A 22,404-nucleotide genomic window follows, 5' to 3' on the forward strand; every position below is an offset into this window, starting at 1 on the left:
ATGGAAATAAAAATAATAATAAAAAAAATGAAATTGATTCAAAATGGAGTTGAATAATATAATTTAACAATTGAATAAAAATTTAATTTTTTTTTTTTTTTTAAAAAAAGAGAGAATTATTTACACAAATTTACTCGTAGATCCAAGAGAAGTAGGCAGGCTTGTACTCAACAAGCTCCTCCTTCTTGAACCAAAGAGCAATCTCCTTCTTGGCGGACTCAACAGAGTCAGAGCCGTGGGCAACGTTGCGACCAACGTCAATGGCGTAGTCACCACGGATGGTACCAGGAGCAGACTGGAGGGGGTTGGTGGCACCAAGAATGGCACGACCCTGCTTGACGACATCCTTACCCTCCCAGACGGTAGCAAGGACAGGGCCAGAGGTCATGTACTTAAGAAGACCAGGGAAGAAGGGCTTCTCCTGGAGGTCCTCGTAGTGTTGACGGAGAAGGGCCTCAGAGGGTTGGGTAAGCTTGATGGCAACAAGCTTGAAACCGCGCTGTTCGAAACGGCCAATGATGGGGGAGATGAGACCACGCTGGACACCATCGGGCTATATTTTTAAAAAGAAAAAAAGTGGTTAGATTGAGTCAATTGAGAATTGGATACAATAGAAAATTAAAAAAAAAAAAAAAAAAATAGATTTATATATATATTTACCTTGATAGCAATAAAGGTTCTTTCGTCAGCCATTGTTAAATTTTAGAGGGTTTTTTTTTGGGGGGATGGGTTTTTTTTGAGAGAAGTGAAAAATTCTAAAGAAGAAGAGAAAAGAAGAAGAGGGAAAAAAAGGAAGGGAAAAAAAAAAGTTTTTTTTTTATTTTTTTTTATTTTTATTTTTCAGAGTAGAGAAGGTTTTGGAATTCTAATAAAAAAAAAAAAAAAAAAAAAGAGCGCTTTGAGATTTCATTGGAAGGTTTTGAATTTTTTTTTTTTTTTTTTTGTGCTGTTCTTGCTTACTAGTTTAAGGGGGGGGGGGGGGTTCCCAGCCACAAGACGATTGATGGAAGGTGTGAGTGTGGTGGTTGTTGTTGTTGTTGTTGTTGCAAAAAAAAAAAAAAAAAAAAATATATATATATATATATATATTTGTTACACTTATGTTACATTTATGTTACATTTATGTTACATTTATATTATATACTTTGGTAACTTCTTTTTTTTTTTTTTTTTTTTTTTTTCGTTACAATCTTTTGTGTTACAATTATTTTGTTATTACAATTATTAAAAATAAAAAAAAATAAAAAAAAACCAAATAATTTATTATTAAAGTTACCCTGTTGTTTAAAACACGTGCCTTGATTTTTTGAACGTTTCAAAAATAAAAAAAAAAATAAAAAAAATTCAACTGCTGCGGCTCAAATTTTTATTTTTATTTTTTTATTTTTTTTTATTTTAGTTTAAAAATTCATCCGTTGCTAAAAAATGAAAGTTTTTGACAGCAAAAAAAAAAAAAAAAAAAAAAAAAAAAAACCTTTTAGTACGTACATTACAATATTTGTATTTGTATTTGTATATTTACAATTATTTTAAATTTATATTTTATTTATTTATTTATTTTAAAAAAAAAAAAAAAAAAAAAAAAAGATAAGATCGTCAGGCCATTCATTCATTACCAGCCACGCCCAGCTAAAAAGAACTCAATTGGTGTTTTTTTTTTTTCTTTCTTTCTTTCTTTATTTATTTATTTATTTTTTTTAATTAATTAATTAAATGAATAAATAAATAAAAATAAAAAATCAGTTGTTTATATTTATATATTTATAAAAAAAAAATGATAAATAAATTAAATATATATATATATATATTAAAACAGCTTTCTTTAAGGCGTTTAAAATGATTATATATATATATATATATATGTTATATATTTTACTGTCATAAACAAAAATTCTTTAATGGCAAAAAGTTTTTTTTTTTTTTTGTGATAAGCTGATAAGCTGGGCAGCCAGTCAGCCTTATAGAAAATCAAAATTTTTTTTTTTTTAAATCTTTTTTAAAAAAATAAAAATACAAGGAATTTGAAAATAGAATAAAATAGAATTGATTTACAATAATTCTTAAATGAATTTAAAAAATAAAAAATAAAAAATAAAAATATTGTTAAAATGATCATTTAAATAAATATAAAAAATAAGTAGGATCCGACTTTATATATATATATAAAAAAAAATAACCCATCTTTAAAATTTTTAAAAAAAAAAAAAAAAAAAAAAAAAAACCCAATTGACAATATATATATATAAATTATATAAAAAAAACAAATAAGCCATTGTTTAGAAATCAAAGAAATCTTTCATTAAATCTTTTATTTCTTTTATTTTTTTTTTTAAAAAAAGACAAAATGCCCCTCTTCTTCTTCTTCTTCTTCGTTTTTTTCCCCTCCTTTAACAATAAAATCTTCAATGCGAGTTTTCTCTTTTAAAAGCTCGGTGCAGAGTCTTCCATAAAAAAAAAAAAATAAAAAAACAAAAAAAAAAAACTTCTCCGATTCAACAAAAGGTTTATAAATTTATTTAGAAAATTTTTATAAGTAAGAAATTTATCAATTGGCATGAATAAAACAATTAAATCTAAATCTAAATCTAAATCTAAATCAATTAATATTCAAAAAAAAAAAAAAAAAAAATAACTTTCAATGGCTCAATTGGTTTTTGTCGTTACTGCGCGTGTTTGTCGTTTGCCGTTTGTAGTGCTGCTCTCACTGCTTCTCTCACTGTTGTTGGTGCTGCTGCTGCTGCTACCACCAACACTATCTTTTAACTCTTTTATATAATGTATTTAATAATAATAAAAATAGTCTGCCAACAAACAATTCATTACCACCACCACCACCACCACCACCAAAAAAAAAAAAAAAAAAACCACTCAAAAAAGATATAAATATCCCCCCATTTCTTCCCATCACCTTCCTTTTTTTTTTTTCTCCATAATTTATCAATTATTACCATTCAAAAAAAAAAAAAAAAAAAAAAACTCTCTCTACTAATACCCATCATCAATTATCTTAGTAGCTCTTCAAATTAACATTTCCAACAATCTATCCATCCTTTTCTCTCTCTCTTTCTCACAATGTTCTATACCTCTGATCTTCCAACTTCAAACCTTCAGTGGCTTACAACCCTCGATGTCCAGAATCTACCCAGCAGAAACTATCGTAGGTCTTCCATCATTGGTACCATTGGCCCTAAAACAAACTCTGTTGAAATGATTACCAACCTTAGAAAAGGTATGCTTTTATTTATATTTTTATTATATTTTTATTGTTATTTAATAAATTTCCCCACTTCTAACTCTCTTTAGCTGGATTAAACATTGTCCGTATGAACTTCTCCCATGGTGATTATGAATACCATCAGTCCGTTGTTGATAACGCTCGCGCTTCTGAAGAACACTTTTCTGGACGTCCCATTGCAATTGCTCTCGATACTAAGGGCCCAGAAATCCGCACAGGCACTACCATTGGCAACACTGACTACCCTGTGGAAAAGGGCCATGAAATGATTTTCACCACTGATGACGAGTATTCCAAAAAATGCGACTCAAATACCATGTACATTGACTATAAAAATATCACCAAGGTTATCCAACCCGGCCGCACCATTTATGTCGACGATGGTGTCCTCTCCTTTGAAGTCCTTGAAATCCCCGATGAAAAAACTCTTAAGGTCCGCGCCTTGAATAATGGCAAAATCTCTTCCCACAAGGGTGTCAACCTCCCTAAAACTGACGTTGACTTGCCCGCCCTCTCGGAAAAGGACAAGGCCGACATTAAGTTTGGCGTTAAGAATAAAGTCGACATTATCTTTGCTTCATTCATCCGCACTGCCGCTGACGTGCTGGCCATTCGCGAGGTGCTTGGCGAGGAAGGCAAGTCCATTCAAATTGTCTCCAAAATTGAATCGGAACAAGGTGTCAACAACTTTGATGAAATTTTAAAAGTCACTGACGGTGTCATGGTGGCCCGTGGTGACTTGGGTATCGAAATCCCTGCAAGTCAAGTCTTTATTGTCCAAAAACAACTCATTGCAAAGTGTAACTTGGCTGGTAAGCCCGTCATTTGTGCTACCCAAATGCTTGAATCAATGACTTATAACCCTCGCCCTACCCGTGCCGAAGTCTCGGACGTGGGCAATGCCATTTTGGATGGCGCTGACTGTGTCATGCTTTCAGGAGAAACTGCCAAGGGTGACTACCCCATCAATGCCGTCAATATGATGCACGAGACTTGTTTGATTGCTGAAAAGGCCATTGCCTACCAACCCCTTTTCCAGGAATTGCGCTCCCTTGTTCCACGACCAACCGAAACTGGCGAAACCATTGCCATTTCTGCCGTTGCTGCTTCCTTTGAACAACAAGCAAAGGCTATCATTGTTTTGTCTACCTCAGGTGCCACTGCTCGTCTCTTGTCCAAGTATCGCCCTAATTGCCCCATTCTTATGGTGACTCGCAATGAAAAGGTGGCCCGTTTCTCCCACTTGTACCGTGGCGTGTACCCCTTTATCTACCCCCAACCCCGTGCTGAAACTCCTGCTGACTGGCAACGTGATGTCGAGGAGCGTCTCAAGTGGGGCATGGACTCTGCTGTCGAGCTTGGAATTTTGAACCGTGGCGATGTCGTTGTGGCTATTCAGGGCTGGACTGGCGGTCTTGGCCATACTAATACTCTTCGCATTTTGGGTTGTTTTTAAATGATGATGATAATAATAATAATAATAATAATAATAATAATGACATATAAAAATAAATTTGGTTTACGAAATATATATATATATAATATAATGGGGTTAATTTTTATTTATTTAATTTTTTTTTATTTATATAACTATTTTTCTATGGTATATTGTCCATGCTGTTGACACAATGTGCTGGCTAAGGTTATGCGACAATTGCTGCCATTCCGGGCCTGCGTTTAATACCTGCGTCTCTGACTTTATCCACAATGCGAGCCGTGACGCATGCGGCCACCGTAGAGGGTCCCTTAATAATGCATCCACATAGTTGCACAGCAGTTGCGCATCCGCTGGGTGTGGTGCCTCATTCCCTGGACCTAACCTCACGCAAGCTACAATCCATTCACGTACTGCTCTACATACCTCACCAATACGAACCAGTGGCACACCACGCGCGTCAATGTCTAATACGGGCGCGCGAACACGGTATGCCTCAGGTCGTCGCAGGTCCAAATCAATTTCATGTAGTGGTGGTGGTGGTGGTGGTGGTGGGTACTTTTGTGGTTGCCCAAATGTGTGTTTATATTGTTTTTGTTGTTGTTTGTGTTGTTTATGTGCAGAAACTGCAGCATGTAGTTCGGCAGCAATATGGTCCGGAAGCTCGCCAAGTGTTACGGGGTCCAGTAGCGATGGGTGTGCGAGAATGTCATGGTGTTGCGGTACACTTGCAGACTGTACCTGAAAACGTGTATGTTTCCCGCGCTTTAGCAGTGGCCCAAGAACTACCCGGGGCGGCGCACGAACCGCATCTGACCGGGCCGCGTCTGACCGGGCCGCATCTGGCCTGACTGCACCAGGTTGGACTGCACCAGGTTGGACCACACCAGGTAAAATTGCACTCGACTGAGTATCCGGGGGAGGCGCCGACTGGGTTTCCCGAGTATAAGGCACTGAGGATAATGCACCTGGCTTCCGGCTGAGTCCGCGCGGGGTTGCAGCTAACGCATATTCAGCACGCACTGCTGCGCGCACATCTTCTGGAAGCTCATAGTATGTATTCCAATCAATTTCCGGGTCCTTTGTTGGAGTTTTGATCGTTATTGTTGTTGTTGTTGTTGTTGTTGTTGTTTTCTGGTCATCCCCACCTTCTTCATTTGATATTTCTTGAGCTTCTTTCTCAATCTTCCCCAGGGTCTCCTCCTCAATGTGCACTTTGCGTTTCTGTTTGCCCTTGTCTACAAACCGAAGCATAGGCCCAGACCGTTTCCTTTTTATCACACTACCCTCTTCTACCAACTGTGTTACAGTCACGCCAACCCCGCGTAGCCTGCTGGGCGTGCATGGCGTATCATCTAGTGCAGCCTGTGCAACTTGTGCAAGCACTTGAGCATCCCGTGTCGGAATACCTCCAGGAACCTGTCGTGTACGGCTCACAACGTCACACTGTCCATGGCCCATGGCCTTGGAACGCATCGGGTCGGCATTGAGTTTGGCTATATAAACACGCACACTCACACTGGTCCCAACAAGTGGGCCAGGCTTCTGATGTTGTTGCAACACGCCACTTCCTCCCTGCTCCCCCCCATTCCCCTCCCCTGAATCTTCAGGAGATTCCATTAGTCCTCCACATGCAAGTCTCTTAGCAACTTCTGCACATAGGTTACGCACAAATGCTTCCACGTCCTCACGACATGTTGCACGTACTCCCCACGAGATTTCCGCACCTACCGACTTGCGTGCAAGTGCGGTTTCAACGTGCCGTGCAAAGTCAGTGACATCTTCAGCATGACCATATTCCCACAACCTACGTCCGAGTTTGGGTCCGAAAATACAAGTTAACGCGTCGCACGCCCTGGCTGCAGCTTTGGGATCACTTGTAGCATCCAAGGATTTCTCTTCAGGAGGCAGACCACGCGCAAACCTAGAGAGTGCAGCATATGACTTTATGCGCAATGGATCAGCTCGCAGTCTTGATACAATATTGGGGCCCAGCCCAGGTAGGTCGTTCAGTGAGATGGGGGTAAACCCAGGCAAGGTTCCTGCCAAACAAGCGATTCTGGAGGACCATACCACACACCGTACCCCTGAGGGTTTTGCTTGGGCCAAAGCTGCACGGGCCAACAACCCACTAGGTCCGATTCCAACCGAAGTTTCGAGACCTGTTTTAGTGCGGATTTGTGCGCGCAGGGTATTTGCCAAAGTGGTTGCAAGGCGTTCAATTTCTTCTTCTTTTTGGGTAGCAACACTAATGGGTATTTGAGCGGCGACCCATTCAGTCGCGTCAAGAAGTGCTTCATCAACAGATATCGGGCACACGGGACCTGCCCGCGCAGCGCTCAGTGTTTCGTACATTGCTGCACTGGCTTCTGCATAAGCCGGGAAATCATATTGCAATACATAAAGGTCTGGGCACATGGCGCGTGCTGTTTGAAGTAGCATGCCATTACGCACGCCGTGTTTACGAGCTGCATAGTTTGCCGATGCAATATCTGATTTTGCATGCGATCCGGATGTCACTGCTGCCGGAACAGCTGGTGGAACTGGGGGGTTGCATTTAAGTGACGAGACGGCAGCAAAGAAACAGTCATAGTCAATGTGCAAAATAACACGCCGAGAGGGGTCCTCAAGGGGGGCACAAGCTGAGGGTATTTTGGCCAACTCGGCTGCAGCTGCTGCCAGGTATTTATGACGTAGAGCAGCCTTCCACATGCTAAGGTGATGGAGGCGTGAGTGAGAGTAAAAGTGAGATATAAAAGCTGGGTCAGCTATACTAGGGATGCCATCATTTTGTTGTTTTTGTTTTTGTTGTTGCTGTTGTTGTTGCTGTTGCTGTTGCTGTTGCTGTTGGATATTGTTATTTTTTAACGGAACCAAGGTTGTTTGACCACGAGTCAAGTCAACAGGAATTGTTCTATATTCTTTCCAATCAAGAAGCTTCCCGGCTTCGATACATGCGTCGACCCATCGTGGAACTACAACGGCCATATTTTTGTACTCGATCTTTTTACTTGCCGTAAGTCCTGTAGCCACAATATGAGTGACATTCCCCTTGCGCGACATGTGTTGGATGGCACGTCCTCCATGGGCAACTATGAGTCGTCTTAGTTGTTCATCTGAACGTTCTGGACCCGTGTAACCATTGATATAGATTGTACATCCTATAAAGATGTGTGAGAGCAGGCGACCACCGGTTTGAGCTCGCATTGTTTCGAGGGCCTGGCGTTCAAGTTTGGACCTTTTTGCAGTCATGTACTTGCCAAACTCTCCAAACTCGGCAGGCTCAAATTCTGAAAAGTCGTCATCAAAGTCGTCATCAAAGTCGTCATCAAAGTCGTCATTAAAGTCATTTTCAAAGTCATTTTTAATGACATTTTTAATGACAATGTCATTGTTTTTGTTGATGGTAGTTTGGTCGATATTTGGGTCCGATGGATGAGCAATGTCTGTTTGGCCCAAGTTTGGTAGCGGTTGCATTGGAGGAAGGGCTGGTTGTTTGATTTGGACAAAATATTGTTAAGTTCTAGGTGGGAAGGGTTTAAGTTATTTGGAGTAATGTTAAGTAATGTTAAGTAATTTTAAGTTATTTTGAGTAATTTTAAGTTATTTTAAGTAATTTAAAATTACACAACAATTTGAGTAACCCAATTCCGAGGGGGGGGATAGAAATACCTTTTTTTTTTTTTTTTTTTTTTTTTTTCAATATAACTTTATAGATGCACTGTAACATGCCCATAAAAAATGCCAAACCAAATTAAAAAGAAAGAAAAAGAAAAAAGAAAAAAAAAAAAAAGAAAGTTCCTTTTTTAAAGCAGAAATTTCTAAACTCAATTGAAATTACTCTATGGGGAAAGGTTTTAAGTAATTATATATTTAGTCGAGGGGAAGAGATGTCAAGACCAAATGGCTTTCCCTTTTTTTTTTTTTTTTTTTTTTTTTCTTTCTCTTGCATCTAAGATATCCGCGGAGTAGCAGCCTCAAAAAATAAAATAAAATAAAATAAAATAAAATAAATAAAAAAAAAAACGCTGGGCTGTAACGGTACTGAAAGAAAAGAAAGAAAGAAAGAAAGAAAGAAAAAAAAATTTGAGTTGTTTAAATGACAAATCATTGACTAATTCTTAACGGCGCACACCATCCGATGGAAGTCTGCGGCAAGCTGTGCCACAAAAACAGACTAGCCAGCTACCCGGTGCATTTGTATTATTATTTCCTTCCAATACCGGTAAACTTAACCGGGTGTTGTAATTCGGGTATTTTCTTTAATAGTTTAGTTATAGTATTTTGAATTATTAGTATGAAAATTTATGAGTAGATTCTATATATATATATATATATATATATAGATAGATAATTGTAGTGATTCTTTTCATGTTTTTGGTAATATATATATATATATATGAATATATCTGTTTGATGGTGACTCAATGAATACGGGACTTTAAGCAATTATAGTTGATCATGTGACACGGAACACAGATACTTAAAGTTCGGCGAAATATCGGAGAATTAAAATTTAAATAAAAATTACCCTGAAAGTTTTGTTTAATAAAAAAATTAAAAAAATTAAAAAAATTAAAAAAATTAAAAAATAAAAATAAAAATAAAAATAAATTATTTTTTTTTTAAAGATCACCACGGGATTAATTAACAACAAAAAAAAAAAAAAAAAAGGCTTAAATAATTAAAATCATGAGAAAGACAGAAAAAAAAAATAAAATAAAAAAAAAAACCCCTTGCAGATTTTTCCGGCTAGCCTTTTTTTTTATTTTTTTTATTTTTTTTTCTATCAGAATAAATCTTTTGATCAAAATGGTATCGCCGCGGACAGAGAGATCTTCTGACAGGTTTACAAATAATTATTCTGGTAGTTCCAAAAAAACAATTAAAGAGAAAAAAATTTTAATTTATTTGATTCTTTCAAATTCTTTTAAGATTTCTTTATCATAATAATAATAATAATAATAATAATAATAATAATAATAATAATTTTTTATATAAACTCAATTCATTAAACAATTAAATAATTAAATTTGATTAAATTTATATTTTTTAAAAGAAAAAAAAAGAAAAAAAAGAAAAAAAAGAAAATTAAATTTTTATTATGCACGGCTGATTATATGACTCAGTGCTGACACAATCATCTCGGAGACACTTGACTAGTCCTCCGAACTTTTTTTTTTTTTTTTTTTTTTTTTTTTTTTTTTTTATAAACTTATTGAGCTTTTTCTTCTACCACCCCCCCACCACCACCACACATATATATGTATGAGAAATTTTGATTTTTACTCATAATCAATTTTAACAGTGATATAAAGGTCTGTCCACGCGCACCGGTGCCTGCCGTAGTTTCCGTATAAATATAACAATAAATTAATAGAAATTTGCAAAATATAATAATAAAATTGTAATAATAATATTCTTGAAAAAAAAAAAATAAAAAAATAAAAAAATAAAAAAATAAAAAAATAAAAAAATAAAAAAATAAAAAACCACTCCTCCCCCTCCCCCTACTTTGAAACGGTCGAAAGTCCCCGGGTCTTCGGGTACTTTGACTAAACAGGAATTCTAGCCAGTAGTTGAAATAAAAAAAAATAAAATTTTTTTTGAAGAAAAATAATAAGAATAAGAAGAAAACGTTTTAATTGTATGAGAGATTGTTGTTTATACCAATATCAAAATTTTTACTCTGTATCATTTTAATAATAATAAATGGCCCATTTTAATTATTTTTATTTTTATTTTGATGTTAAAATAAAAGAAAATAAAAGAAAATAAAAGAAAATAAAAGAAAATAAAAAGAAAATAAAAATGTACCTTCTTTAATACAACCTGTCAAGAGAATTATATAAAATACAAAAAAAAAAAAAAAGATGATTGTTTCAAAAAAAAAAACAACAACAAGTACCTCATTACTTCATCATCAATCATCATCTTCTTCTTCTTTGAAAAGAGTACTATTGTGGTATCCGTGCAATATGTACCCGATTTTAAGGTTTCTCTCATACAAAAAAAAAGTGCGGCTGTGTAAAGTCTATTTTTCTTTTTATTTTATTTTATTTTATTTTATTTTTTTTTCGGATAGGCCAAACCGAATAATTAAATTAAATTAAATCTTTTGTTTCCATTTTTATCCATTTTAAATTCAATTCAATTCAATTCAAAAAAAAAAAATTAAAATCATATGCCACAAGCCATAATAAAAAAAAAAAAAAAATATATAAATACTTCTTCAATACCTCTCTTTATATAATTTTTTTTTTCTTTCTTTCTTTCTTTCTTTCTTTCTCATCATCATCAACACCATTTACCTTTTGGTATTTTGTCTTACAATCAAAAATTTAAATTATTAATTATCTCGATTTAATAAATCTATACATCTATACATCTATACATATATATCATCTCATCTTACAACTTTCACACCCATGAGTGACCTTGAAAATAGTCCTCGTCCTTATAATAAGGACGATGATCTCTCTTCTGCTGAAATAAACAGAACATCAACTGGCCGTTCTCTTAATGAACCCCGAAGAATCACGTATGTTAATCATCTTCCTTTTTCTTTTCTTTTCTTTTCTTTTCTTTTCTTTTCTTTTCTTTTCTTTTCTTTTCTTTTCTTTTCTTTTCTTTTATCTTTATCTTTAAATCTCAACTAACCTTTGTTCCCTTTTTAGATCTGCTATTGACTATGCTTATGAAGACCCTGAACTTGCAGAAGCAATCTCCCGAATTCAAAGTCGTCCAGACCCAAAACATATGGAAGTCAATGACGCTGACGAATGGAAATACCTGATAGACTCAGAAACTGGCTACCGTCTAGTTGAATGGCTCGACTGTGACCCAGAAAACCCCATGAATTGGTCTAACGGCCGTAAATGGTTCCTCACAATTGCCCTAGGTATCGTCTGCTTCACCGTCGCTTTTGCCTCCGGTGTCATTACCGGTGATATGGTGGGTCCCGAAAAACGTTTCAACGTCTCCCAAGAAGTCGTTATCCTTACAGTCACCCTTTTCGTCGTCGGATTTGGTATCGGTCCACTTGTTTTTGCTCCCTTCTCTGAAGAATGGGGTAGACAAGTCATTTACAATTCAACCCTTCTTATTGCTGTCATTTTTATCATCCCTGGTGCCGTGGCTCAAAATATTGGTACCCTTCTTGTCAGTCGTTTAATTTCAGGTATCGCCTTTTCTGCTCCAATGACTCTTATCGGCGGCTCATTATCTGATATCTGGAAAACTGAAGAACGTGGTGTCGCAATGGCTGTCTTTTCTGCTGCACCCTTCTTGGGTCCCGTCATGGGCCCCCTCATTGGTGGTTACATTGGCGACCATGCTGGCTGGCGCTGGATTTATTGGGTTATGCTCATCTACTCTGGTGTCATTTACGTTTTGGCTGTCCTTCTTGTTCCGGAAACTCACCACGTTACTCTTTTACGCCGTCGTGCAAAGAAGCTCATTAAGCTTACTGGCGATACAAAGTACAAGACCAAGTATGACTTGGCTCCTGTTAAACTTACTTCAATGATGAAGGTGGCTCTCTTTAGACCTTTCCAACTTTTCGTCGAACTCATTGTCTTTTTGATTTCAGTCTACATGTCGGTCATTTACGCTCTTCTTTACATGTTCTTCTTTGCCTACCCAGTCGTCTTTATGGAAGGAAAAGGTTGGAGTGCAGGAAAAACCGGCCTCACTTTTATTCCAATTGCTGTGGGTGTCATTCTTTCCTCAGTCCTTGCACCTTGGATTAATAAAGATTATAACCGCCGTGCAAAGGCCTACACTGATCGTGGTGAAATTCCTCCAGCTGAACTCCGTCTTTACCCCATGATGGTTGGATGCTGGTTTGTCCCCGTTGGTCTCTTTATTTTTGCCTGGACTTCCTACCCAAGACTTAGTTGGGTTGGTCCCACTCTTGCTGGTTTCCCCTGCGGGTTTGGCTTTTTACTTCTTTACAATGCTGCAAACAACTATCTTGTTGACTCGTACCAGCATTACGCCGCTTCAGCTTTGGCTGCAAAGACTTGTGCCCGTTCATTGGCTGGTGCTGGTGTCGTCCTATTCACTGTTCAACTCATGCACATGAGTTACCAGTGGGGTGTTTCTATTATGGCATTTATCTCACTTGGATGTTGCGCCATTCCATATCTTTTCTTCTTTTATGGTGCACGCATCAGAGCCAAAAGTAAGTACGCTTATAATGGCTACTAAAACGTTTTTTTTTTTTTTTTGCATTTGGAAGTACACACATGACTTTCTAAAAAAGAACCTTATGATTATTCAAAAAAAAAAAAAAAATTTATGAATGCCTTGCAATTTTTTTATAGAGTTTTTGTTTTTTTGTCTTTTAGCATTTTATTGTATTAATAATTAATTTAATGATTTTCTTTTTTAAAAAAAAAAAAAATAGCTCACTATCTTGTAATATGGTATGATTATTATGGTCCACTTGTTCTTTTACAAAAAAAAAAAAAAAAAAAAAAAAGATAGACTAGGATCTTTTAAATTCTACATTTCTTTTCCAAGTTCCTAATAATGCCCACAACTTTACCTGGAAAAGTACCTTTCTTTTTTTTTATATCAATAGAACAAAACATTGAAACACATATATATACTTAAGAATGGTATATATAAGTATACCCTTTAAAATAGGTAAATTGAAGGAGATATGAAAAAGAGAATTACTTTCAAAAGTAATTAAATTATTATTATTTTTTTTTTGGGTATTCCACTTAAAAAGAGAGAGAGAGAAAGAGAGGGGGGAAGGTCACAAGTCCAAATGATTTGCACTTTCCAGACAAAGAAAGGAAGAAAAAAAAAAAAAAAAAAAAAAGAGACCATTTAATAGAATAAATTGCATGATTCATGGGACAATTGCTTGCTCTTTAATATTTCAAAACCAATCATGTTGATTCTAAAGAATTTTTCTTGAGAAAAAAAAAAAATCATCATCATCATCATCATTATCATCATGATCATGATTATGATCATTTTCATTAAAATTTTTTTTTAATCCCATTGTTACTTATCTTTATGTTGCAATAACCGGGTAGATACATCATTAAAATTAAACTTTTGAAAAAATTCCCTCGAGATTCCGTTTATGAAAAAAAAAAAAAAAAAAAAAAAAGAAAAAAACGAAAAAAAAAAATGCATCAAGATCTTAAAATGATAAAACTTCTTTATCTTAGAAAAAACATAAACTTATCACCAGTTGTTTTGAAATAAACACTACTTTGGAGGAGGAAATAAAAACATTTGATTAGAAAAATATTTCTAGTTCAGTTTTATCTACTCTGTCAACAGAGATTTCTACACAAGTTATAATGGTAGACATAATCACTCAGAGACAGAGACAGAGACAGATTGGTATTTAGTATCCAGCAATTGGTGAATATCTTGATGGATCAAAAAAAAATTTTTTTTTTTTTTTTTCTAACACCTTACACTGTTGAAAATATATGGGAGGGAAATGGGAAATGTATAGAATGGAGTTTACGCAAACAAAAAAAAAAAACACTGTTTCACTCATCAAATTTTTTTTTTCTTAAATAAATCTAAGTTATCTGAGTCAGTGAACCGAAAATAAGATGCAAATAACTTTAACTACTAATTTATTTTTATATCTATTTAAAAATACCCCATTTAAGTTGCAAAAAAAAAAAAAATTAAATCACCAATAATTAATTATTATAACAAAATAGTACATATATAACATAAAAAAAAATAACATCAATATAACAAAAATAACAAATTTTAATATCCTAATTTAACAAAAAAAATAATAATGAAAATGTTCCGTTAAAAAAAAAAAAAGGTAACTAATGAAACCTTCACTCATTAAATGGCCATGAGAATAGAAATACAGGAAACAAAGAGTGGAACAAGAATACCTGCCGAAATGCTGGCAGCTGAACCATTACTTTGCTCAGTAGATGGAGAGGGCACAAACGTAGTGTTAAGTGTACTCGAAATGCTTGCAGTTGAGTTGTTTCTGTCACCGCCTTCATAAATTGGAGTGGTCTGAGCAGCAGTAACAGAAGTTTCTTCAGCAGAAGCACCAGAATTTGTATTAACGCCGCCGCTTGATAATGGTGGTGCTGATGCAGTATATGAAATGTAGGTGATAGTTGAATCACTTGAAACCACAGGAGAATGAACCAACGTAATGGTGGATTGGATGGCGGTTGTAATTGTGGTTTCAATTGTGCCTTGCAGAGTTGTGGTAAGAGTTGTGGTAATTTCCTCCGTTTCTAAGGTGGTGTAGCAGCCAGGGCAATTCTCTGATACCGACTGGGTTGCTGATGGTGATGAGGAGATGAGGTTGGAGGTTTGCTCCTGTTGCTCAGAAGGCGAGGTGTTCTGAGTGTTGGCACTAGCTTGAGAAGTAGGTCCATTCATAGATTCACTTTGAGAGGCTGTGCTTTGGTTTGAAGGAAGAGTATTGTTATCTTGAGATGGAGTTGCAGAGACACTCTGAGATGCTTGAGAAGATTCACTCAATGACATAGATGCAGATTTAGAAGGCGAACTACCTTGCGATGATGATTCAGCTGATGAAACTGAGGGGAATTCCAATGCAGAAGTCTGAGAAACAGAACCAGTATTAGATGCGGAGCCAGTCTCAGAGGCGGAGCCAGTTTGAGAATCAAAGCCGGTATTAGAGGCAGATCCAGTTTGAGAAGCAGAACCAGTCTCAGAGGCGGAGCCAGTTTGAGAAGCGGAACCAGTATTAGAAGCAGAGCCAGTGTTAGAGGCGGAACCAGTTTGAGAAGCAGAACCAGTATTAGAAGCGGAGCCAGTCTCAGAGGCAGAACCAGTTTGAGAAGCAGAACCAGTATTAGAGGCGGAGCCAGTCTCAGAGGCAGAACCGGTTTGAGAAGCAGATCCAGTATTAGAGGCGGAACCAGTTTGAGAAGCAGAACCAGTATTAGAAGCAGAGCCAGTGTTAGAGGCGGAACCAGTTTGAGAAGCAGAACCAGTATTAGAAGCGGAGCCAGTCTCAGAGGCGGAACCGGTTTGAGAAGCAGAGCCAGTATTAGAGGCGGAACCAGTTTGAGAAGCAGAACCAGTATTAGAAGCAGAGCCAGTGTTAGAGGCGGAACCAGTTTGAGAAGCAGAACCAGTATTAGAAGCGGAGCCAGTCTCAGAGGCGGAACCGGTTTGAGAAGCAGAGCCAGTATTAGAGGCGGAACCAGTTTGAGAAGCAGAACCAGTATTAGAAGCGGAGCCAGTCTCAGAGGCGGAACCGGTTTGAGAAGCAGAGCCAGTATTAGAAGCGGAGCCAGTCTCAGAGGCGGAACCGGTTTGAGAAGCAGAGCCAGTGTTAGAGGCGGAACCAGTTTGAGAAGCAGAACCAGTATTAGAAGCGGAGCCAGTCTCAGAGGCAGAACCGGTTTGAGAAGCAGATCCAGTATTAGAAGCGGAGCCAGTCTCAGAGGCAGAACCAGTTTGAGAAGCAGAACCAGTATTAGAGGCGGAGCCAGTCTCAGAGGCGGAACCGGTTTGAGAAGCAGAGCCAGTATTAGAAGCGGAGCCAGTCTCAGAGGCGGAACCGGTTTGAGAAGCAGAGCCAGTGTTAGAGGCGGAACCAGTTTGAGAAGCAGAGCCAGTATTAGAAGCGGAGCCAGTCTCAGAGGCGGAACCGGTTTGAGAAGCAGAGCCAGTATTAGAGGCGGAACCAGTTTGAGAAGCAGAACCAGTATTAGAAGCAGAGCCAGTGTTAGAGGCGGAACCAGTTTGAGAAGCAGAACCAGTATTAGAAGCGGAGCCAGTCTCAGAGGCGGAACCGGTTTGAGAAGCAGAGCCAGTATTAGAGGCGGAACCAGTTTGAGAAGCAGAACCAGTATTAGAAGCGGAGCCAGTCTCAGAGGCGGAACCGGTTTGAGAAGCAGAGCCAGTATTAGAAGCGGAGCCAGTCTCAGAGGCGGAACCGGTTTGAGAAGCAGAGCCAGTGTTAGAGGCGGAACCAGTTTGAGAAGCAGAACCAGTATTAGAAGCAGAGCCAGTGTTAGAGGCGGAACCAGTTTGAGAAGCAGAACCAGTATTAGAAGCGGAGCCAGTATTAGAAGCGGAGCCAGTCTCAGAGGCAGAACCGGTTTGAGAAGCAGATCCAGTATTAGAAGCGGAGCCAGTCTCAGAGGCAGAACCGGTTTGAGAAGCAGAATTAGTCTCAGAAGCAGAACCAATCTGGGAAGCAAATTCAGTTTCTGAAAATTCTGTGACCGATTCAGAAGAAGACTCCAAAGAAGATACAGAAAGAGAATAAAACTCGGACTTCGAAACTGATTCTGCAAACGAAGATTCAACGACAGAGAAAGACATTGTAGTAGAATAAGACTCAATAGCAGAGGAAGACCCAGCAGCAGAAGAAAGCTCAGAAACAGATAAAGATTCAACAGCAGATGAAGACTCAGAAACAGAAGAAAACTCGGTAACCGGAGAAGACTCAACGGCAGAGGAAAACTCAATGACTGAGGAAGACTCAACGGCAGGCAAAGATTCAACAGCAGAAGAAACTTCAGTGACAGACGAGGATTCAACAGAGGACGAAGACTCAGTAACCGGAGAGGACTCAACGGCAGAAGACTCAACAGTAGAAGATTCAACAGTAGACGAGGACTCAACATCAGAAGATTCAAGAGCAGAAGAAGATTCAAGAGCAGAGGACGATTCAACAACCGAAGAGGACTCAACGGCAGAAGATTCAACAGTAGAGGATTCAACAACAGAAGATGACTCAATGCCAGACGACGATTCAACAACTGAAGACGATTCAACAGCTGAAGAAGACTCAACAGCAGAAGACGACTCAACGGCAGAGGAGGACTCAACGGCAGAAGACGATTCAACGGCAGAAGACGATTCAACGGTAGAAGACGACTCAACGGTAGAAGATGACTCAACGGCAGAAGACGACTCAACGGCAGATGACGACTCAACGGCAGAAGACGATTCAACGGCAGAAGACTCCAATGACGACGATTCTGAAACAAATGTCTCGGAACTAGTGAAAATTTCATCAGATGACGAAGTCTCGCTACTCGAAATTTCTGACGCAGATGCAGAAGTTGTCGAAACACAGATTTCTGTACTAGACTTTAACTCGTCCAAACAATCGCCAGCTAACAATCCTGTCACTGTGTCAATAATTCCTCCCACAAGGTCGAATATAGGGCCACACACAAGACAGGCCAAGATCTTGTTTTTAACAACATCGTTAAGAATAGTACATCCAACCAGAGTAGTCAAACCTCCAAAGTAAATAAGATCACTTTGAACCTCATCACACAAATCAGAGCAGCTTTGAGAATCAGGAACTGTAGTTTCTTCAACATCACAATAATCGGTGCATGTTGTGACTTCCGAGGTTGTGACATCACAACCGAGTAAAGTGGATTCTAAAAGTTGGATGATTTCAGAAGTGATACTACTAATGGTACCATACAAAGCGTTACAAAGCAAACAGTCGATCACAGCATCTTGGACAGTGTCAAGCAATCCACATACCAAGCTACCTAACACTGTTGAGAGAATTGTAGAAAGGTTGAGAGCCTTTGCACAGTTTTGTTCACATTGAGTCATTGATGGACCATAGGTGCATGTTGCAGCCGTTTCAGTGGATGAAGGAACGTTCGACTCGGTTAATGATTCCGTGGATTCAACAACAGAGGAAGATTCGAGATCAGAAGACGACTCAACTGCAGAAGAAGACCCAGCAGCAGAAGATGATTCAACGGCAGAAGACGATTCAATGGCAGAAGACGATTCAACGGCAGAAGACGATTCAACGGCAGAAGACGATTCAACGGCAGAAGACGACTCAACGGCAGAGGAGGACTTAACGGCTGAAGACGACTCAACGGCAGAAGAAGATTCAACATCAGAAGAAGATTCAACATCAGAAGAAGATTCAACATCAGAAGAAGATTCAACATCAGAAGAAGACTCAACCCCAGAAGAAGACCCAGCAGCAGAAGACGATTCAACAGCAGAAGACGACTCAACGGCAGAAGACGACTCAACGGCAGAAGACGATTCAACGGCAGAAGACGATTCAACGGTAGAAGACGATTCAACGGCAGAAGACGATTCAACGGTAGAAGACGACTCAACGGCTGAAGATGACTCAACGGCAGAAGACGACTCAACGGCAGAGGAGGACTCAACGGCAGAAGACGATTCAACGGCAGAAGACGATTCAACGGTAGAAGACGACTCAACGGTAGAAGATGACTCAACGGCAGAAGACGACTCAACGGCAGATGACGACTCAACGGCAGAGGAGGACTCAACGGTAGAAGACGACTCAACAGTTGAAGACTCCAATGATGACGATTCTGAAACAGATGTCTCGGAACTAGTGAAAATTTCATCAGATGACGAAGTCTCGCTACTTGAAATTTCTGACGCAGATGCAGAAGTTGTCGAAACACAGATTTCTGTACTAGACTTTAGCTCGTCCAAACAATCGCCAGCTAACAATCCTGTCACTGTGTCAATAATTCCTCCCACAAGGTCGAATATAGGGCCACACACAAGACAGGCCAAGATCTTGTTTTTAACAACATCGTTAAGAATAGTACATCCAACCAGAGTAGTCAAACCTCCAAAGTAAATAAGATCGCTTTGAACCTCATCACACAAATCAGAGCAGCTTTGAGAATCAGGAACTGTAGTTTCTTCAACATCACAATAATCGGTGCATGTTGTGACTTCAGAGGTTGTGACATCACAACCGAGTAAAGTGGATTCTAAAAGTTGGATGATTTCAGAAGTGATACTACTAATGGTACCATACAAAGCGTTACAAAGCAAACAGTCGATCACAGCATCTTGGACAGTGTCAAGCAATCCACATACCAAGCTACCTAACACTGTTGAGAGAATTGTAGAAAGGTTGAGAGCCTTTGCACAGTTTTGTTCACATTGAGTCATTGATGGACCATAGGTGCATGTTGCAGCCGTTTCAGTGGATGAAGGAACGTTCGACTCGGTTGATGATTCCGTGGATTCAACAACAGAAGAAGATTCAACAGAAGAAGATTCAACATCAGAAGAAGACTCAACCCCGGAAGAAGACCCAGCAGCAGAAGACGACTCAACGGCAGATGACGACTCAACGGCAGAGGAGGACTCAACGGTAGAAGACGACTCAACGGCAGAGGAGGACTCAACGGCAGATGACGACTCAACGGCAGAAGACGATTCAACATCAGAAGAAGACTCAACCCCAGAAGAAGACCCAGCAGCAGAAGACGATTCAACAGCAGAAGACGACTCAACGGCAGAAGACGACTCAACGGCAGAAGACGACTCAACGGCAGAGAACGATTCAACAGTTGAAGACGACTCAACGGCAGAAGACGACTCAACGGCAGAAGAAGACCCAGCAGCAGATGACGACTCAACGGCAGAAGACGATTCAACAGCAGAAGACGATTCAACAGCAGAAGACGACTCAACGGCAGAGGAGGACTCAACGGCAGATGACGACTCAACGGCAGAAGACGACTCAACAGCAGAAGACGACTCAACGGCAGATGACGACTCAACGGCAGAGGAGGACTCAATGGTAGAAGACGACTCAACAGTTGAAGACTCCAATGACGACGATTCTGAAACAGATGTCTCGGAACTAGTGAAAATTTCATCAGATGACGAAGTCTCGCTACTCGAAATTTCTGACGCAGATGCAGAAGTTGTCGAAACACAGATTTCTGTACTAGACTTTAGCTCGTCCAAACAATCGCCAGCTAACAATCCTGTCACTGTGTCAATAATTCCTCCCACAAGGTCGAATATAGGGCCACACACAAGACAGGCCAAGATCTTGTTTTTAACAACATCGTTAAGAATAGTACATCCAACCAGAGTAGTCAAACCTCCAAAGTAAATAAGATCGCTTTGAACCTCATCACACAAATCAGAGCAGCTTTGAGAATCAGGAACTGTAGTTTCTTCAACATCACAATAATCGGTGCATGTTGTGACTTCAGAGGTTGTGACATCACAACCGAGTAAAGTGGATTCTAAAAGTTGGATGATTTCAGAAGTGATACTACTAATGGTACCATACAAAGCGTTACAAAGCAAACAGTCGATCACAGCATCTTGGACAGTGTCAAGCAATCCACATACCAAGCTACCTAACACTGTTGAGAGAATTGTGGAAAGGTTGAGAGCCTTTGCACAGTTTTGTTCACATTGAGTCATTGATGGACCATAGGTGCATGTTGCAGCCGTTTCAGTGGATGAAGGAACGTTCGACTCGGTTGATGATTCCGTGGATTCAACAACAGAAGAAGATTCAACAGAAGAAGATTCAACATCAGAAGAAGACTCAACCCCGGAAGAAGACCCAGCAGCAGAAGACGACTCAACGGCAGAAGACGATTCAACAGCAGAAGACGACTCAACGGCAGAGGAGGACTTAACGGCTGAAGACGACTCAACGGCAGAAGAAGATTCAACATCAGAAGAAGATTCAACATCAGAAGAAGACTCAACGGCAGAAGAAGACCCAGCAGCAGAAGACGATTCAACAGCAGAAGACGACTCAACGCCAGAAGACGACTCAACGCCAGAGGAGGACTCAACGGCAGAAGACGACTCAACGGCAGAAGACGATTCAACGGTAGAAGACGACTCAACGGTAGAAGACGACTCAACGGCAGAAGACGACTCAACGGCAGATGACGACTCAACGGCAGAGGAGGACTCAACGGTAGAAGACGACTCAACAGTTGAAGACTCCAATGATGACGATTCTGAAACAGATGTCTCGGAACTAGTGAAAATTTCATCAGATGACGAAGTCTCGCTACTTGAAATTTCTGACGCAGATGCAGAAGTTGTCGAAACACAGATTTCTGTACTAGACTTTAGCTCGTCCAAACAATCGCCAGCTAACAATCCTGTCACTGTGTCAATAATTCCTCCCACAAGGTCGAATATAGGGCCACACACAAGACAGGCCAAGATCTTGTTTTTAACAACATCGTTAAGAATAGTACATCCAACCAGAGTAGTCAAACCTCCAAAGTAAATAAGATCGCTTTGAACCTCATCACACAAATCAGAGCAGCTTTGAGAATCAGGAACTGTAGTTTCTTCAACATCACAATAATCGGTGCATGTTGTGACTTCAGAGGTTGTGACATCACAACCGAGTAAAGTGGATTCTAAAAGTTGGATGATTTCAGAAGTGATACTACTAATGGTACCATACAAAGCGTTACAAAGCAAACAGTCGATCACAGCATCTTGGACAGTGTCAAGCAATCCACATACCAAGCTACCTAACACTGTTGAGAGAATTGTAGAAAGGTTGAGAGCCTTTGCACAGTTTTGTTCACATTGAGTCATTGATGGACCATAGGTGCATGCTGCAGCCGATTCTGCTCTTACAGCAAGGTCAGCACACAGACCACTTCCTATGAATCCCAATAGAAAGATGACTTTTAAAAGATTCATTCTAAAGTGTTGTTAGTATAACCATTTATGAAAAACTTAAAAAAAACTAGTCCTTACAAGATATAATACGTCTCAAATTAAACGTTAAGGTATATTTCAAAAATAAAATTATTTGAACATGAATTTAAAATTTTTTTAAGTTGATATAACTATTAGAAAATATTTAAAAAAAATAAGTGCAATATTTTAATGATTGGAGCCAGAATCAATTTTTTTTGTTTTAGAAGCAGTTTTATGGATAAAATTAACGAATGTATTT

The 22,404-nt window shown here is 38.7% G+C and overlaps 5 protein-coding genes across 5 annotated transcripts; 2 read left to right on the top strand and 3 right to left on the bottom strand.

Moving 5' to 3' along the window:
- Window positions 1–130: 130 nt before the first annotated feature.
- On the bottom strand, window positions 131–693 carry SAPINGB_P003823 (uncharacterized protein; the record flags this gene model as incomplete). Its single annotated transcript, XM_031998538.1, has 2 exons — window positions 131–553; window positions 661–693. The coding sequence occupies 2 exons, from the start codon at window positions 691–693 to the stop codon at window positions 131–133; spliced, it is 456 nt and encodes a 151-aa protein (XP_031854429.1).
- Window positions 694–3,072: 2,379 nt separating this feature from the next.
- On the top strand, window positions 3,073–4,691 carry SAPINGB_P003824 (uncharacterized protein; the record flags this gene model as incomplete). Its single annotated transcript, XM_031998539.1, has 2 exons — window positions 3,073–3,229; window positions 3,304–4,691. The coding sequence occupies 2 exons, from the start codon at window positions 3,073–3,075 to the stop codon at window positions 4,689–4,691; spliced, it is 1,545 nt and encodes a 514-aa protein (XP_031854430.1).
- Window positions 4,692–4,878: 187 nt separating this feature from the next.
- On the bottom strand, window positions 4,879–8,147 carry SAPINGB_P003825 (uncharacterized protein; the record flags this gene model as incomplete). The annotated part of the gene is made up of 2 exons (XM_031998540.1): window positions 4,879–4,980; window positions 5,097–8,147. The coding sequence occupies 2 exons, from the start codon at window positions 8,145–8,147 to the stop codon at window positions 4,879–4,881; spliced, it is 3,153 nt and encodes a 1,050-aa protein (XP_031854431.1).
- Window positions 8,148–11,098: 2,951 nt separating this feature from the next.
- On the top strand, window positions 11,099–12,881 carry SAPINGB_P003826 (uncharacterized protein; the record flags this gene model as incomplete). The annotated part of the gene is made up of 2 exons (XM_031998541.1): window positions 11,099–11,211; window positions 11,348–12,881. 2 exons carry the CDS (start codon window positions 11,099–11,101, stop codon window positions 12,879–12,881), a joined length of 1,647 nt encoding a protein of 548 aa, XP_031854432.1.
- Window positions 12,882–14,510: 1,629 nt separating this feature from the next.
- SAPINGB_P003827 (uncharacterized protein) lies at window positions 14,511–22,145 on the bottom strand (the record flags this gene model as incomplete). The annotated part of the gene is made up of 1 exon (XM_031998542.1): window positions 14,511–22,145. The coding sequence occupies one exon, from the start codon at window positions 22,143–22,145 to the stop codon at window positions 14,511–14,513; it is 7,635 nt and encodes a 2,544-aa protein (XP_031854433.1).
- Between the last annotated feature and the right edge of the window lie 259 nt (window positions 22,146–22,404).

This window comes from Magnusiomyces paraingens, assembly GCF_902498895.1.
Source record: "Magnusiomyces paraingens strain CBS 517.90 genome assembly, contig: contig3, whole genome shotgun sequence".
Lineage (NCBI taxonomy): Eukaryota > Fungi > Ascomycota > Dipodascomycetes > Dipodascales > Dipodascaceae > Magnusiomyces > Magnusiomyces paraingens.